Below are 15,964 nucleotides of genomic sequence, written 5' to 3' on the forward strand. Positions count from 1 at the left end.
CCACCCCGCAGATTCCAGTTTCCATGACAACAGGCCCTCCTTTCCGGGTGTTTGTGGAAATTTGCATTTTAATGGAGATGTAATTAGAATTAAAAAGCTGAGGCTGGAAGGGATGAGACCCTTCCTGGCCACTCGGAACCTGAACCATCCTTCTACTCCTCACCCTTTGCCCCCCACCCCCCAGCCCTATCCTGACACTTTGCAGCCAGGCTCCTGGTGTCTGTCCCCACTGCCCAGATGGGCAGCCTGAAGCCTGGAGCAGAGAAGGGACTTATTCAAAATCTCACAGTGAGGACAGGTCCCCAGAGTCTGCACTGCCTAAGGAACCCCCCATCTGACAAGAGGAAGGGGTACTGGCTTGATGAGGCCCCCTCGGGTCCTCCCCTGACTCTTCCAAGCTCACTTTTCCTCTCCCTGTAATCTCACAACATCTCAGTGACCCTGGTGACCTGGCAGGTCTGTGGGGCCGGGGTGGGGGGTGGGGGCGGTGGTGGGGACCCTCCCATCTCACCCCAGAGGGAACTGAGGCCCAAGGGATTTGCCAAGGACACACAGCAACTTAGTGTCTTTGGCCAGGGCTGAGTCCATAAAAAGATCCCACCTTTGGGACTTGCTTGGCAGTCCAGTGGTTAAGACTTCACCTTCCAGTGCAGGATCTCTCATTGGGGAGCTACCCTCCCTCCTACTTGCCTCCTGGCCAAAAACCCAAAACATAAAACAGAAGCAGTATTGTAACAAATTCAACAGAGACTTTAAAAATGGTCCCCATCAAAAAAAAAAAAAAAAAAAAAGATCTCATCTTTGACCCCCACCCAGAGTCACTATCTGACCCCAGAGCTCCGTGGAGAATTTCTAGCAGGGTGACAACGGCTGCATTTGAACACAAGCCTGCTGACTCCAGGCTCTTGAACAGCACTCTCCCCATGGGATCACAAGAACATGGAGGTCCAGCAGCTACACAAACACACAGATCACACTCATGGACGCGGACAGAGGTCCCAGGGCACACTGCTGGTCCTTTATTTTCAAACACAGAGTGGTTAAACTCCGAACCCGATGTGCTATTCCAAGTATTAACACTTTGCGCTCAATCCCCACAGCCACCCCAGAAGGCAGGGACCATTACTATAATGAACACACAGATGAGGAAACCAAGGCACGGAGAAGTTATGGGATTTGCCCAAGGTCACACAGCTAGTGAATGAAGAAGCCAGAATCCAAATGTACACCCTGGCTCCAGAACCCATGCCCATCCCAGACCTCAGGACCCTGGAGCCAGGAGCTCTGGGCCACCCCCCAACCCTCAGCCCTGGGAGGAGGGCCGGACAATATTTCTCAAAGCCCAGTTGACAGAGGAGGAAACAGGCCTGCACAAGGAAGGCAGGCGACTTTGGGGCATACGGCTGTGTGAGCCCAGAGCCTCTGCACCAGCCCCAGCCCTGCCCACCTCCCAACCCCTCCCTCGGCCCACAGGGCCCTCCCCTACCCTATGGGGGCTGCAGAGGAGTGACTGCCTGGTGGCAGCCTGGTCAGGGGGAGACGAGGCAGGGGACACCTTTCAGAAAAAAAAGCTCCAGAGACCCTGAGAGGGAGGCGATGAGACCAGAGGCCGAAAAGAGCCCATTCCCCATCCATTTAGAACCAGACAGCGCAGAAATGGATTTTCTCTTGAGCACTCTTGTGAACACACTTCAAAGCCACTGATGGCAGGAGCAGGAGGTGAAAGGGAGAGGAGGCAGAGAGGCCAGGCGGCAGAGGGATCACCAGTCAAAAAAGGCAGTTGGAAATTCCATTTGGGTTTTCAGTTTGAAGATGGAGAGAGGCTGGGAGCTTGGGGTGGGGGTGAGGGGGCAGTGCAGTGACTGAGGATGAGACGGTGAGGGCTCGGGGATGGGGAGAGAAGGAGAGGACAGAGACATGGGGAGACAGAGTCAGAGACAAAGGCGAGGAGATAAAGAGACACACAAAGAGGGGGAGGCAAGAGCGAGTCACCAGATGCCGGGTGCCCCCCAACACGCAATTCAAGGCCACACAGGGACTTGCCCGGTGGCCCAGTGGCCAACCCCTCCTCCCGGTGCAGGGGGCCCGGGTTTCACCCCTGGACAGGGAACTGGATCCCACACCTAGTTCCTGGACAGTGGAAAACTAGATCTGCTGCAACTGAAGATCCCTCAGGCCACATCTAAGACTCAGCACAGCCAAATAATCTTTTTTTAAAAAGAAAGAGATTTCAAAATGGACTCATACAGACACTCACACATGCTCTTGATCAGGACTCAGAGCTGTGGGTCCTTGTCCTCCCTCTGGTCTTGAAATACCCTGTGACTCTGCAGAAGACCCTTCCTCCCTCTGAGCCTTGAGGTTCCCCGCCCCCAGGCCTGGTGAGGTTAAGTTGACTCTAGAAAGGCCAGGAAGGAGACTAGGATGAGGCACGTGGGCAACAGGGGCTAAGAAGGCAGCCACGTCACCTGGGTGCTTCTTCTGTGCAGCTAAGGGCCTGGGCCAAGCAGGCAAAGAGGGACACCCAGAGAAGGGTCGGGGCAGGCTGGTAAAGAATCTGCCTGCAATGCGGGAGACCCCAGTTTGATTCCTGGGTTGGGAAGATTCGCTGGAGAAGAGATAGGCTATCCATTGCAGTATTCTTGGGCTTCCTTGGTGGCTCAGCTGGTAAAGAATCTGCCTGCAATACAAGAGACCTGGGTTCAGTCCCTGGGTAGGGAAGATTCCCCTGGAGAAGGGAAAGGCTACCCACTCCAGTATTCTGGCCTGGAGAAGTCCATGGACTATACAGTCCATTGGGGTCGCAAAGAGTTGGATACAACTAAGCAACTTTCACTTCACTTCAGGCAGGAGCCCAGCGCTTCCACCAACAGATGAAGAAACAGGCTGAGAGCAGGAAAGCAGCGGGAAGTCAGGCAGCCAGGACAGAAACCCACCTGTGAGACCTCAGGACCCCCCCCCCGACTCCCCAGGGGCAGGGAGTGAGCAGGAGGGAGCTGCCCTCTTAGAGCTGGACCAGGACAGGCAAGGCACTTCTAAGGGGCCCAATTGCAGGCACCTCGTTCCTGATCAGAGTGGGGCAAATCTGGCTGTAAAATTCACCAGGAACCCTTGTGGGGTACTTTCCTGCCCAGTTTCTAGTCGGGTAATACAAGTTTTATCAGTATTAACTTACTGGCTCCTCCTACCCACTTTATCAGAGAGCTAAGGGAGCCTGGTGGGCTGCCACCTATGGGGTCGCACAGAGTCGGACACGACTGAAGCAACTTAGCAGCAGCAGCGGCAGCAAGCCCCATTTAACAGATGAGGAAACTGAGGCACCGGCTGTTAAGGGACTGGGTGAATGCCCCGTTGTCATTTGCACACCTTTCCATAAGAAAGCCTTAGCTCCCCAGTGGACAGTCCAACCTGGTGGCTCTGCCTCGACTTCCCCACCCAGTCTTGGAAGGCCACGGGGCAGGGACAGCAGGAAGCCAGGGCCATGCAGGGCTGACCACAAAGAGCCAGCCGACTCCAAGGGATGTCCCCACCCCACGCTCCGGCACCCTAGCCTGGACAGTGGCGAACCAGCTTGCAGGGGCGCACAATGGGAGAAAGTGGTCCTGCGGCGCCACCTAGTGGCCGGAGTGGTCGCTTGTCCCCTCTGGAGGCCGGCGAAGACGCTACAGGAATCCACTGATTGTTTGGGACATCGGCATACAAAAAAATCCCTCCACGACGACCACCGTATGCTGACCATCCCACGTCGGCAGGAGAAAGGGGGTACGGTCGGGCTTTGTCCTTTGCCCTCCTGAAAGGCAAACTCACTCATCCCACGCTGAGTGGACCTGGACATCTCTGCCTTCCTCTCTCTGATTTACACCTTTATGGAACCCTTACAATATGCCAGACTCTGTTCCAGGCGCTTGATGTAATAGTGAATAAAGAAAGATGCCTTTCTTCATAGAGTTTATGCTGAGGAATGGGTGGGAAACATTCAATAAACACTACGTGAATGTATCAGTTAAGTTCAGTCGCTCAGTGGTGTCTGACTCTTTGCGACCCCATGGATCACAGCACATCAGGCTTCCCTGTTCATCACCAACTCCCGGAGCTTACTCAAACTTATGTCCAACGAGTCAGTGATGCCATCCAACCATCTCATCCTCTGTCGTCCCCTTCTCCTCCTGCCTTCAATATTACCCAGCATCAGGATCTTTTCCAATGAGTCAGTTCTTTGCATCCGGTAGCCAAAGTATTGGAGTTTCAGCTTCAGCATCAGTCCTTCCAATGAATATATAATAACAGAAATGAGAAAATCTGGCCATTTCAGAAGCAGGAAAAAAGAGCTTGTCTGACAACATCACTGGAATGCTGGGACACCCCCCCCCCCGCCCCCCGCCCAAGCCCTCAGGGCAAATCTGTGGCCCTGATGCCAATGAAACCACCCAGCCCTCTGCTCCTTCAGGGCCACACCTGTCCCAAGGGACATGCCCCCACTACAGGGTCCTCCTGCCGGGACACTCCCCTCCCACGCTGCCAGCTCTTCTCCAGAGACCTCCTGACCCACACCGCATCCTGGGTGGTTGGCACAGGCCAGCAATGCGTAAACGCTCCAGCCCAATGGTCTTTCTTTATTCCCAGCTCTGACACCATCTGTGTGACCTGGATAGGTTCCTTGGCCCTTCTGAGCCATTTGTAAAATGAGGGAAACAGTGGTTTCTACTTCAGAGCGAGGTGGGTGGTATAAGTGAGCCAACAAATGTAAAACACTGAAAACAGCACCTCGAGGTAGTGTTTGTTATTATTAATGTTTGTTTAGGCATTTCTCTTCCTTCTGGACAAGCTGGTGGAGGTTAGTCAGGTTCATTCACATAGGAGCAACTGAGTCACCTCCATGTCCTACAAAAGGCCCTCAGAACATGTTTGTACTCTGAATTCATTCACCACTCATTTACTGAGTGCCTTCTGCATGCCAGGTACTGGGCTAGGAGCGCAGGAGTAGTGAACAAGACAGGGCTCCTCCCTGCAGCAAGAAGAGCACTAATTTCTAAGCCAGGATTTCTCAAACTATCGATATTTTATCTAAGAAACTCTTTGCAACCCAGTGGGCTCCAGCCTGCCGGGCTCCTCTATCCATGGGATCTTCCAAGACATACGTCAGAATCCCAAAGAGCTTCTGCATATGTAACTATCTAATGAGAGTTACCATGTTAGAAAATCAAACAAATACATTTAAAAATAGTTATTAATTTAAAATAACAGTAACAAACTCACATATTAACGTAACTGACGTATTTTAATGAAAATGGTTGTATTTTCCAAAACCAAACAAAATAGTTTTTTTAAAAAAAACCCACTGATACTGTTTTGCGTTTCTGCAAATATCTTTAATATCTGGCTTAAGGCAAGACAGCTGGATTCTCACGCCGAAGTAAACGTTGCTCTGGTTGAAGTATATGAAAAAATATTTCTAAAAACATATTTTCCTTTTTCGTAAAAATTGAGACTACTAAGTCCCCTCCCCGGCCTTGCCCACTACGTAGCGGTCAGACCGCAGTCGCTTTACCTACGAGGCTGAGCTACTGGTGGGCGGTTTCCGGGAGAAGGTGCCGCCTGTCTCGCAAAGGGTTGATTGGGTTGCGATTGGACAACAAATGCTTCCTTTGGCGCTTTGGCCCCGCCTCCAGATCCCGCCCCCTTCCCGCCGATTAGTAAACCTCACGCATGCGTTCTAAGGAAGGTGGGCACTTCCGTCCGCTCACTGTGGAACTTTTGCTTCTGGCTCAGGTTTCCGCCGAAACCACCACGGGGGCCAAGGCGGAAGTAGTTGAGATGTGTGGGCAGAACTAAGGGCGGCTATGTCGGCTGCCTTGCTGCGGCGCGGCTTGGAGCTACTGGGGGCTCCTGAGGGTGAGGAGGCTCTGCCCGAGGACGTTCGGCCAGGCGGCCAGGCGGCAGGGGCTGGGGGCAGGAGCCCCGAGGGCGCCAAACGATCCAAACCAGTCTTAGCCTCGGTGGGATGGGAACCCTGAGCGCCCTCCGACCCGAGTCCTTTCTTTACAGCCCCCGGCGCCGCTCCAGGACACACCAAACCGAGCCAGGCTCCGATGAAGCGGACCCGGAAGGCGAAGGCGACCCACGCCCAGAAACTGCGGAACTCCGCCAAGGGAAAGGTGCCCAAGTCGGCGCTGGGTGAGCTTGGGAAGGGGCTGAACGCGCTGCTTCCGGGGGCCGGGGGCGGTGCCCTGGGGGAACTGGCGCTGGAGTCAGGGCTTCACAGGTTACCCAGGCGTTTCTAGACTACCTGCCGTGCGACGGCCGCGGAGCGGGGTCCTGGGAACACGGAGATGAACGAGTCACATCGTCCCGACCCTCAAGGTCTTCAGTCCTAGTGGGGAGAGAACACAGGAGTTTCAAAATCAGCGTTTTCAAACTGTTTTTGGGTTTGGGTTGGGTCAGGTTGGGTCTCTGTGATGAGGTTTGTGCTGTAAAACAAGGGTACTTTGAAAGGGACTTAGAATACTAAGACTTCTCTGAGGAAGCGACATTTAAGCACAGACCTGATGGAAGTATAAGAATGAGCTGGGGGAAGTATACTGTTGGCATATGTGGAATCAGAAGTTTATTATTAATCTTTGAAATGTCGAAAGAAAGAAGCCTGGTTGAGGTGACATACAGTAAAGGAGGGTGAGACACTGAGCATTTAATACAAGTTAACACTCTGGGTGCTGTTCTAAGCCTCTGACAAATGTTTGCTCATTTGTTCCTCACAACCCTGTGAGGTCGGCGCTGTCATTACCCTCGTTGCTCAGATGCAGAAACAGACCCCTGCCCAGACGGTGCAGGTGGAAACCAGGCAGTGTGTCTCCAGAGCCCTGCTCCCACCTATCGCTTCAGGTAGAAGGTGCTGTGGCCTGAGCAGCGGGTGACAGTGCAGAGATAACAAGAGAGTCCTGCAGATGGAAGCTGTGTTGATGGTGTCAGTGGTGGATTGGCTGTGAGGATGGAGGGAGCATCTTGAGGGATTTGGCACCACTTAATGAGGGACAGGTGTAGGCAGCATGGCAGGGTGTTTTGATGTTTTGACCTGTGGCAGGACTTAAGCTCCTAATGTGTCGTCAAATCCCCAGTGTTAGTTGCTCGGTTGTGTCTGACTCTTTTGCAACCCCATGGACTGTAGCCCGCCAGGCTCCTGTGTCCATGAGATTTTCCAGTCAAGAAAGTGGAGTGGGCTGCCATTTTCTCCTCTAGGGGATCTTCCCAACCCAGGGATCGAACCCAGGTCTCCCACATTACAGGCAGATTCTTTACTGTATTGAGCCACAAGATGAAGCCTCAATTCCCCAGGGCCTGGTGCAATATAAAGGTGTTCAGGTATTTGTTAAAAGAACTATGAGTCTTGGGGAGGAGCAAGTGTGAAAGCTGGGAAGTGAGCCTGGGTTGAGCCACAGTGATGCCAGGGTGGAGCGGGCACCCCTCCATCCCCACCCCATCCCACCACCCTGCCATGGCACATGAGTGAGGGTTCTCAGGGCCAACGTAAAGAACACCTCTGTGGCTGCCACCTTGGTCTGAGCTATACCGTCTCTTGCCTGGATTATTACAAAAACTTCCTAATTGGCCTCCTCCTTCCCCCTGCCCCGGCCATCTGGTTCTCAGCGTAGCAGCTGAAGTGATGCCGTAAAATCCTAAGTCAGACCTGTCTCTACCCTGCCTTGCACCCTCCAGGGTCTCCCATCGGCCTCCGTGCCTGCTGAGAGCCCCCCAAGATCTGCCTCCTCCAGCTTCCAACCCTCAGGTTCGCCCCTCCACTTCCTTCAAGCACATTAGTCACACTTCTGCCTCAGCCTTTGCACTGACTGTTCCCTCTGTCCAGAATGCTCTTCCGGCCACAATTTAATGCTGTTTTCCTCCAGTCTTTGCTCAGAATTTCCTTCAGTGAATTTCAGGTCTTCTCAGAGCCTGCTGTTTATTTAGAATTGCCACCTTCCCCCCATCCCCTGCATTCCTCCTTTCTGATTGCTGTTCTCTCTTCCTCCATAAAACGTCCACCCTCTAAACTACTGTTTGCCTTGTTTACCATCTCTCTTCCTTTGAAATGGAAGCTCCATGAGGGCAGGACTTTTGGTCTGTTGTTTCCGGCTCTGTGCTCTTGCACCTAGAACAGTGCCTGATACACAGTAAATGCCCAGGACACGTTTGTTGAATACATCACTTGAGCAGCTGGAACCAAGGGGAACTTTGAGCGGGATCTATGTGGAGTATGGTTTTGACATAAGAAGCCAGACTGTTGCAGTGACTTGGGGAATGGCCGATGGGGCCTTCAGCAGGGCTGGGGGGTGGGGAGGAGTGGGGAGATGTCAGAAGGGGACCCAGAAGGCTTCCACGGAGTGAATCTGGAACCACCCTCCCTGCCTCCACAGCTGAGTTCCGGAAGAGAGAGCGTCGAGGTTACCTTGGAGTAAACCTGAGGTTTATGACCAGTGCAAGAAGCACAGTGGACGAGTCTGTCACCCGGCAGGTTCGTCAGGGGTTGGGCTGTGGGAAGTAGGGGTGGAAGCTGAGCCTGTCTTGGGGATCCCTGGGAGTCTCAGCCCTGAGCCTAGGGTGGCGGGTGGTGGGTGGGCCCCCACCCCCCCAGGCTCCCGAGAGCTGGACACACTTCTGTGCAGTGAGGGGTCTCCTCAGAGGACTGACAGCATATCAGGGAAGGTGGGAGCCTGGCCTCACTCCCCGGCGACCCCTCTGGGCCTCGGTTGGCTCCTCTGTGAACGGAAACGATGTGCCCTCCCCCTCCCCAGACGTGATGAGGGCCGGGGGAGAGGGCGGCCCTGCCAGGCTGTGGGGCTCCAGGTGGCAGAGTCACCACCCAGGGCTCCTGACCCCCACACGCCCCCAGATTGTGCGCCAGAACCGGGGCCGCAAGGCCTGTGACCGGCCTGTGACCAAGACCAAGAAGAAGAAGAAGGCCGAGGGCACCGTGTTCACCGAGGAAGACTTCCAGAAGTTCCAGCAGGAATATTTCGGCAGCTAGGCTCCCAGGAGGGCACAGCCTCCTCCGACGTCTCAGCCCGGGGTGGGGAACCCCTGGGGGAGCTGGCGAGCTGGAAGCCCACGGGAGGACCTTCGCTCAGACTTGAGCTGACATTTCCAGGCTCAGGAGGTACCACCTGCCTGCCAGGAGGAAACACTTCCGACTGTTCTGTTTGCTTTGGCCCAGGGAGGGCCTCTGGGTTGTTTGCTGTGGAGAGGCCAGTCACTGGGCCCTTGGGGACTACACCTCTGACAGGAGGAGGGCCACTGGGTGGGCTTCAGGTTCTAATAAATGTGGCCCAGGGGCTGTGTACTGCTCTAACAGGGTGTTTCCCGTTGTCTCCCCCAGTACCAAGGAGCCTCCACCACCACCCTCCCACCCCTCCAGCTGCTTCTTAGGCTCCAGGTGAGGAGTCCTTGGGCCCAGCCCCAGTGCAGGTGCCAGCAGAGAGCAGTTCACAGCCTCCACGGGCCTCCTCCCCCTGGCGGGCAGCCACGGCTCAGAAGGCAACTCTTCAGGCAAAAATAGCACCCACAACTGCTGGGGCCTCATTCCAGGGAAGCCAACACCAGGGTCTGAGGGAGGGATCACTGCTGCCTCAGGCCAGTGCCCAGGGCGCCTGCACACACAGTGGGGGAACAGATATCAAAGGCTACTTTTTTTTTCCTCTTAGCTCTGTCACGAGGTGGGAACTAGTGAGGTGAGGGGGAAGGTGGAGGCTGGGCCACATCTGGCGGGCACAGGCACTGCTGAGCAGAATGCCTGAGTGGGTGAGTGGTGCTGCCCAGCTCAGGCTTCAGTGTGGTACTGATGACAAGTCCTGGTAGCCCCAGGAGTTCCTTCTGAGGACAAGTTGGGGGCCTTGTGGAGAAAGGTCCCTGGAGGCCTTCAGGCTGCTAGTCTGGCTCTTGTAGGGCCCCCACCCACCAACCCATGCCTAAAAAGCTCCTTGGGACATGCAATGTCTGGTGAGAACTTCCGAAGGGCCCTGTGGCTGGGAAGAGCCGCCCATCCCACCATGGCTTTAGTGCAGATTTTACCCCTTACACACCCATCCTGGGATGGGGAGCACTTTCCCTGGTTATTAGCTTTCCATCCTCTTTGGGGACACAGAGGGAACACAGACCTGCCTGAGTCCAAGTTGGAATCCTTCCTGTCTGCAGGTGGCCACCATCTGAGTAGAAAGCTGGCCTGCCTTCCAGGAAGTCAAGGTGGGCAGAAAGGAGCTGAGATTCCAAATCGGTATTGTGCCAATGTCCTCAGATGGGCTTGTCCAAGAAGGGAGGCTGGTGTGCCCTGAGCTCTCCACCCTCCTCCCCCCGCAGGGAGAGGTGGTTGGGTGTGCTTCCTCTTTTAAGGAGCTTAGCAAGAAGCAGGCTCAGCTGCTCACTGCCTCTCACCAGGAGTTTGTTCTCTGAAGAACAGGCTAATCAGGCCCCTTTCCTAACAGGATGCACCTGACATCTGATGGGACAGGCAGGCTCAGGAGCCAAGAAAGAGGACGCTGGCTTACCGTGTTGAGGCCAAGGCTAGAAAGACCAGTTCTCTGAATGGCCGTGAAGCACCTGGGAGCATGTCTCTGGTGGTTTGGAGCAGCTGGCACATTTGCCTGGAGGAGACCCTAGGGTAACCAACAAAGCCCCAGCCAAGGCTTCCTGTGGCTTCCACATGGGGTGGGCTGCTCCAGCCATCCACTGCCCTTGGCCTCCATGAGTGGAAGGGCCAGCTGAGGCCGTAGCCAGCCAGCCACATGTGCACATGTGGGTGGGAGGCAAGTTTATGCTGGAGTTGGGTGGGCCATCTCCAGTGACTTCCTCTAGCGGAGCTGGGGTGGGGCCGTCCTCTTGGCGGTTATTTGTTGGGGTTCCATCCCCACCTCCAAGGCTTTGCCTGAGCTGCTTTCTCGGGTGTTCTCCCCATTCTCGGCGTCCACAACTTTCCCTGTCCTTCTCAGGTACTTAAGACCTCGAAAGTCACGAAGGCCACATACACCCTTGGTGTGCTGGAGGAAAATTCCCACCTAGGTCACCAAGCAGCCCAGCCCTGGGTTCAAACAGCTAGCCCTACCACTCTGAATACCCCCCACTGTAGGACATGGGTCACCATGGGCACTGTGTTTACATCAGTGCCTGGTGCCACAGTCCCATCACCCATCAGACCCACTCAGCTACATTGTCCTTCATAATACACTCATCTTCCTCCCACAGGCTTCAAAGGACATAAGAAACCTATCTAGGCTGGGATCATCTCAACAATCCCAAAGGAAATGTCTGCCATAACCTGCTTTTAAGATGTTACCAGCCAGGGTTGCAATAGCAGCATAACCCCAGTGCCCTTCCATGCTGACACTCTTCCCTGATCCCCCCCCCAATGGATAGCAGGCCTTCCAGCTGGCCTAGGTGCCAGAGAGGAGCCTGAGAACCAGCCAACCTTTTGACCCCACTCATCCACTTCAGCTTCCCTTGTGGCTCAGAGGTTAAATCGTGGAATATGGGAGACCCAGGTTCGATCCCTGGGTCGGGAAGATCCCCTGGAGAATCCCATGGAGAGAGCCTGGTAGGCTACAGTCCATGGTGTTGGACACGACTGAGCAACTTCTCACTTACATGGGGTTTTATCTGGGTATTTAATGTTGGCACAAAAACAGAAGTGGAGTCCAGGCTCTTCCTATTCCCCCCCCACCCCCATTTCTTAGGCTAAATTCCACAGCCTTACACCCAAGGGTGGTAGCGTCATCTAATACTTCCTAGTTTTCAGCGGAAAACCTAATGACCTACTGGAGGGATGTAAACCAATTCATTGTTTCAGGTCCCATCAGTCATCCTGGGGCTTCCCTCATGGCCCAAAGGTTAAAACTCCTGCTCTTAATTCAAAGGGCCCAGGTTCCATCCCTACTCAGGGATAAGACCTAGCACAGCAGGTTATTAAAAAATCTTCACCTATGGCCCAAGTGTCTGTGCGTTTAAATACTGACAGCCAACCCATAGCAATAGAGACTTAGGGGGATTCATCAGGACTCTTTAACAGAGGCAACACACCAGACTCTGCAGTAGTACTTTAACTACAAAATAATTTATTGAAACACAGCTTCAGCCTCCTATATACAAGCGCACATACTCCTGACTACCCTAACTAGGGGACCCTTTTCTTCTCCCTTGCTTTGCGAACCTCCTCTATCAGATCTTTAAGATACTGGATCTCCTTGGCCAAGGAATCTGCCTTCTCTTTCAGAGCCTCATTCTTTTTTTCTAGCTCTTTACATTCCCCAGTGAGGGCCTCCTGTTCTGCTCTCTTCTTCTGGCGGTACCTAGTAGCTGCTGTCTTGTTCTGCTCCATTTTCTTCAGCTTCTTATCTAGTTTCTCACCCTTTACTTTTGCTGCTACCATCTTCTCTCCAGGAGGGTCGTAGGGTTTGGGGCGGGAAGAGCCACTGAGGGCACCTGGAGGTAGCAGGCTCTTATTTGGAGAGCCCCTGGAGGTGGAGGGGCTATGCTGGGGAGAGCCCAGAGAGGAGTCAGGGCTCATACAGATGCCACTATCGTTATCTGAGGGGGCATCCTCCTCTTTTATGCACTGAGGGATCACAGTAATGGAAGTGGTGGAGTCTGGCTTGCTATCTCCTTCAGAGATAACCACTTCACTGCATAGCTCTAAACTAAAGGAATGATCTGGAGTGGAAGACAGGGCCCCTGGGGAAGGGGGAAGAGGTTGCAAGAAAGTGAAGGGGGCACCCTGGTCAATTGTTGGTAAACTTTCCGGAAGATGGCCAATTGGGTTCACTATCTCGGGGGGCTCCTTGTTAGTCTCCTGGAGTAGGGGATCAAAGAGATCACACGTGTCATCCAACGTGGCCAAGAGCTCATCTGGCATGGTTTCCAGGTCATCTATACTCAACAGAGTATCATTAAAATCAAACTCCTTCAAATCCATTTTCTCCACCATCCAATCTGTCCCGGAGAAAGCATCCTCTGGAAAAGATAAAAAGTTGGAAGAAACGTGAATCAAATGTAGAAGCCCCTATCACCAGATCCCACAAGCAGATAAAAAAAAAATCCCCCCTTACCCTTGCTGTTGTCTGAGAAACTGACCAACCCATCCACAGCCAGCCATTCGGAGGAGCCTGCCTTAGCCTTGTCGCAGGAGAACCCATGAGGTTTGAAGTGCTTGGCCACCTCCAGGTAGTCATCTAGGAGACCTAGGCTCTCTTCAGCCCCCAAACCCGACTGGTCGAAGGGGGACACGAAGTCCCCCACGAACACCTCGCTGCTCAGGAAGCTCATCTCGGCCATGTTGCGAGGTTTTGGTGTTTAATTCGAGGAATGTGCTTAATTCGAAGATGTCTCTGTCGGTTACAGCAAGGCTGCTGCTGAATGCCGTGAAAAGCCTGGATAACAATTAGAAACCGAGTCCCATTAGAAATCAGCTGGTCCGAGAATTTCATCTTCTCACCCATTAGGCAGGATGGCCAAATCAGAACTCCACTCCATATTGAAACTAGGGACGACCACGTGGCCCCAAGGCCATGGTGTCACCCTTCTAAGAGGCCATACAAAATGGACGCCCGGCCCTTCCCTACCGGCCCCAAGAGGAAGTCGCCCCACCCTCGCGTCCAAATCCGGCACCAGCCGCCCGGCCCCGCCCACGCCCCTACGACTCAGGCCGCGGCCGCCGCCCTGCCCCGCCGCCATCTTTGCTGCCACGTTTCGCGGGACGCCAGATGGGACTCCGGTGGTTTCCGGGGAGCCCGGGGCCGACCCGGGCTTCGCTCCGCGGCAAAACGCCGCGGTCCCCCGACACAAGGGCACCGGCGTTGCGGAGACACCCAAGCAGGAGTCACGCGTCCTGGGCGCTCGTAAAACCGCTTCCCGCCTCCGCGACGCCGCCAGGCCGTCGGCCGCGCCCAAGCAGGCAAAAACCCCTCACCAACCCGGGGACCCCGGCCAGAGCGGCTCCTCCCTGGTACTTACGCCATGGCTTAAGCCGCTGGGGGGGTTGCCGCTGCAGAGCCTGGTGCTGCTGCCGCCGCTGCAAAGGCCGATGCTGCCGCTGGCACTGCTGCCTCTAATGCGCCATGGTGGCCGCGGACCCTGGGGGAGCGGGAGGAGAAACTGTGCGCACTTGCCCGGAGGAACTACATCTATGGGCGGGAGGAAGAAAAAATGGCGACAACAAGCAGAGCGCGGCTCCTTTATAGACTCTGCCTCTGTGAGGACGCATCACAGACCACATCCTTCCGCCGCCGTCACGTGACTCGCGCCTCCTACCCACATATTGTCATCTATCCGACGCCCCGGCCGTTTCCAAATCTCCGACTTTTATGTCTAGGGCATACCAGTGAAGAGAGAATTAGTTGTTTTTTTATTTACGGCCTCAGGAAAAAGGTATACTTCTTTACAAGGCTTTTAAGATCAAAGAGTCACTCTAGGCCGCCGCCAGAGAGCGCGGAGGGATCCGTACACTCACTTCCGGCGTTGTCTCGAGGGGCGGAGAAAGAAGTCCTTAACTCCCAAGAAAGGTTTTTATTGTGAAGTAGAGAGTCTCCTGGTTCTCGCGCGAGATAATGGAGGAGCGAGCGCGTCGAGATGATTGGTCAGGCACGGTGAGTCATCTATAGCTCCAATTTCTATTGGCTCAAGCTCATGATCTGCGCGGGAAGGGGCGGAGCGGCCGGTGAGGTTCCCGCCGTCTGGCGCTGTCGCCTACTCGCTTTTTTCTGTGGTGACGCTGCGAATTGATTTTCTCATGCCAGTCCGCCCGGAGCCGGTCATGATTGCCTGGGGCAGCCCTCGCCTAGTGCGTCCCCAATAATGGCGTTAGGTCCCGGCCTTGCAGTCCTTTTCCTGCCGTTCTCAGTGAAGCCCCTAACTAGGGACCAGTTTCAGGCCCTAAGATAAAACTAGGCAAAAGGAAGTGTCACTTCGTGTGTGCGTTTTCACAGTGTCTTTTTCATGCAGACATTTGCAAAATACTGAGGACTGCAAGCCCTTCAGTAATTGAAAAGGTTGGCTGATGACGTCAGTCGAATCGCCGCATCTGTGCCCACCTACCATCAAAGGCCAGCTCCGCGTCCCTACTCTTGACTGTAAAAGTCGAGGAGATGCATAATCTTACAGCCGAGTGTATTTTTACATAATCCATTTTGCTAAAATATAAATCTGCTATTCTGTTACGGCGGGGTTTCTTTCCGTTTATGTAGTTTCAATTCCGCTTAGAACAAGGGGAGATTTTATTAAGCTACTGTCTCTCGGGTGGTTTTAATTATTTCCCACTGCTGTAACTTCTAGGCACAGTCGCTTCCCAGCAAGTCCTCCTAATGCCCAATTGCGGTAGTTTGTGTTTGGAAGCCGCCGTCCACGTCGCGATCAGCAACTTGCGCTCTCTACTGGGGAACTGTTAAGAGTGATGAGAAAGCCCTCCACCACCTCTCAACCCCCTTGTCAGGCCCCGTAGAAGTGGAAACCTTGAGTTTTTGCTTCCATCCACTTAAGTGGGCTCTGCAAATATTCCTTTGAGGACTGTGATGTGAAAAATGGGGGAAGCACTGTCCTCCGTGACTACTGACCATTCATTGACTTGATTCAGTCTAGCCTAACAATTTCTTTTCAGTGATAAACTGAGGACTAAAGGGATGAAGTGTTCTTGCCCCATGAAGGCAGTATGAGGTAGGAGTTGAGAGACTTTTTAGGGGCAAATACCCCCAAATTTGGCTGTTTATTAGTGGAGACGTTTTGGTTGAGTGAGTTATCCTGCTGAGTCTGTTTCCTGATCTGTAAAATGAGGCTCATGATGAGTATGCTTAGAATGAAGTAAGGTAATACATGCAAGCACTGAGCCAGAGCTCCTGGTATCTGATAAGTGCTGGATAAATAGTTCCTATTACTACTATTATTAGAACTGAGGTCTTCTGAACCTCCCAGGTCCCCTTTCCCATCTCCATTACATCATCCT

The 15,964-nt window shown here is 53.9% G+C and overlaps 3 protein-coding genes across 3 annotated transcripts; 2 read left to right on the forward strand and 1 right to left on the reverse strand.

Moving 5' to 3' along the window:
* Positions 1-5,726: 5,726 nt before the first annotated feature.
* RPS19BP1 (ribosomal protein S19 binding protein 1) lies at positions 5,727-9,337 on the forward strand. The gene is made up of 4 exons (XM_040233260.1): positions 5,727-5,892; positions 6,046-6,174; positions 8,406-8,503; positions 8,882-9,337. The coding sequence occupies exons 1-4, from the start codon at positions 5,841-5,843 to the stop codon at positions 9,014-9,016; spliced, it is 414 nt and encodes a 137-aa protein (XP_040089194.1). The 5' UTR covers positions 5,727-5,840; the 3' UTR covers positions 9,017-9,337.
* Positions 9,338-12,068: 2,731 nt separating this feature from the next.
* ATF4 (activating transcription factor 4) lies at positions 12,069-14,544 on the reverse strand. Its single transcript, XM_040233261.1, has 3 exons — positions 13,984-14,544; positions 13,080-13,400; positions 12,069-12,984 (listed from the first exon to the last, which is right to left on the reverse strand). The coding sequence occupies exons 2-3, from the start codon at positions 13,303-13,305 to the stop codon at positions 12,149-12,151; spliced, it is 1,062 nt and encodes a 353-aa protein (XP_040089195.1). The 5' UTR covers positions 13,306-13,400; positions 13,984-14,544; the 3' UTR covers positions 12,069-12,148.
* On the forward strand, positions 13,400-15,185 carry LOC120857619 (translation initiation factor IF-2-like). Its single transcript, XM_040233262.1, has 2 exons — positions 13,400-14,615; positions 14,971-15,185. The coding sequence occupies exon 1, from the start codon at positions 13,478-13,480 to the stop codon at positions 14,264-14,266; it is 789 nt and encodes a 262-aa protein (XP_040089196.1). The 5' UTR covers positions 13,400-13,477; the 3' UTR covers positions 14,267-14,615; positions 14,971-15,185.
* The last annotated feature ends 779 nt before the right edge of the window (positions 15,186-15,964 follow it).

This window comes from Oryx dammah, unplaced genomic scaffold, assembly GCF_014754425.2.
Source record: "Oryx dammah isolate SB20612 unplaced genomic scaffold, SCBI_Odam_1.1 HiC_scaffold_29, whole genome shotgun sequence".
NCBI classification, from domain to species: Eukaryota; Metazoa; Chordata; class Mammalia; order Artiodactyla; family Bovidae; genus Oryx; species Oryx dammah.

Coding starts and splice junctions, on each gene's coding strand:
- RPS19BP1 (XM_040233260.1), top strand. CDS start 5,841: ATGTCGGCTGCCTTGCTGCGGCGCGGCTTGGAGCTACTGGGGGCTCCT. Junction 6,175..8,405: donor GGTGCCCAAGTCGGCGCTGG/GTGAGCTTGGGA, acceptor CTGCCTCCACAG/CTGAGTTCCGGAAGAGAGAG. Junction 8,504..8,881: donor ACGAGTCTGTCACCCGGCAG/GTTCGTCAGGGG, acceptor ACACGCCCCCAG/ATTGTGCGCCAGAACCGGGG.
- LOC120857619 (XM_040233262.1), top strand. CDS start 13,478: ATGGCCAAATCAGAACTCCACTCCATATTGAAACTAGGGACGACCACG.
- ATF4 (XM_040233261.1), bottom strand. CDS start 13,305: ATGGCCGAGATGAGCTTCCTGAGCAGCGAGGTGTTCGTGGGGGACTTC. Junction 12,985..13,079: donor TTTCTCAGACAACAGCAAGG/GTAAGGGGGGAT, acceptor TATCTTTTCCAG/AGGATGCTTTCTCCGGGACA.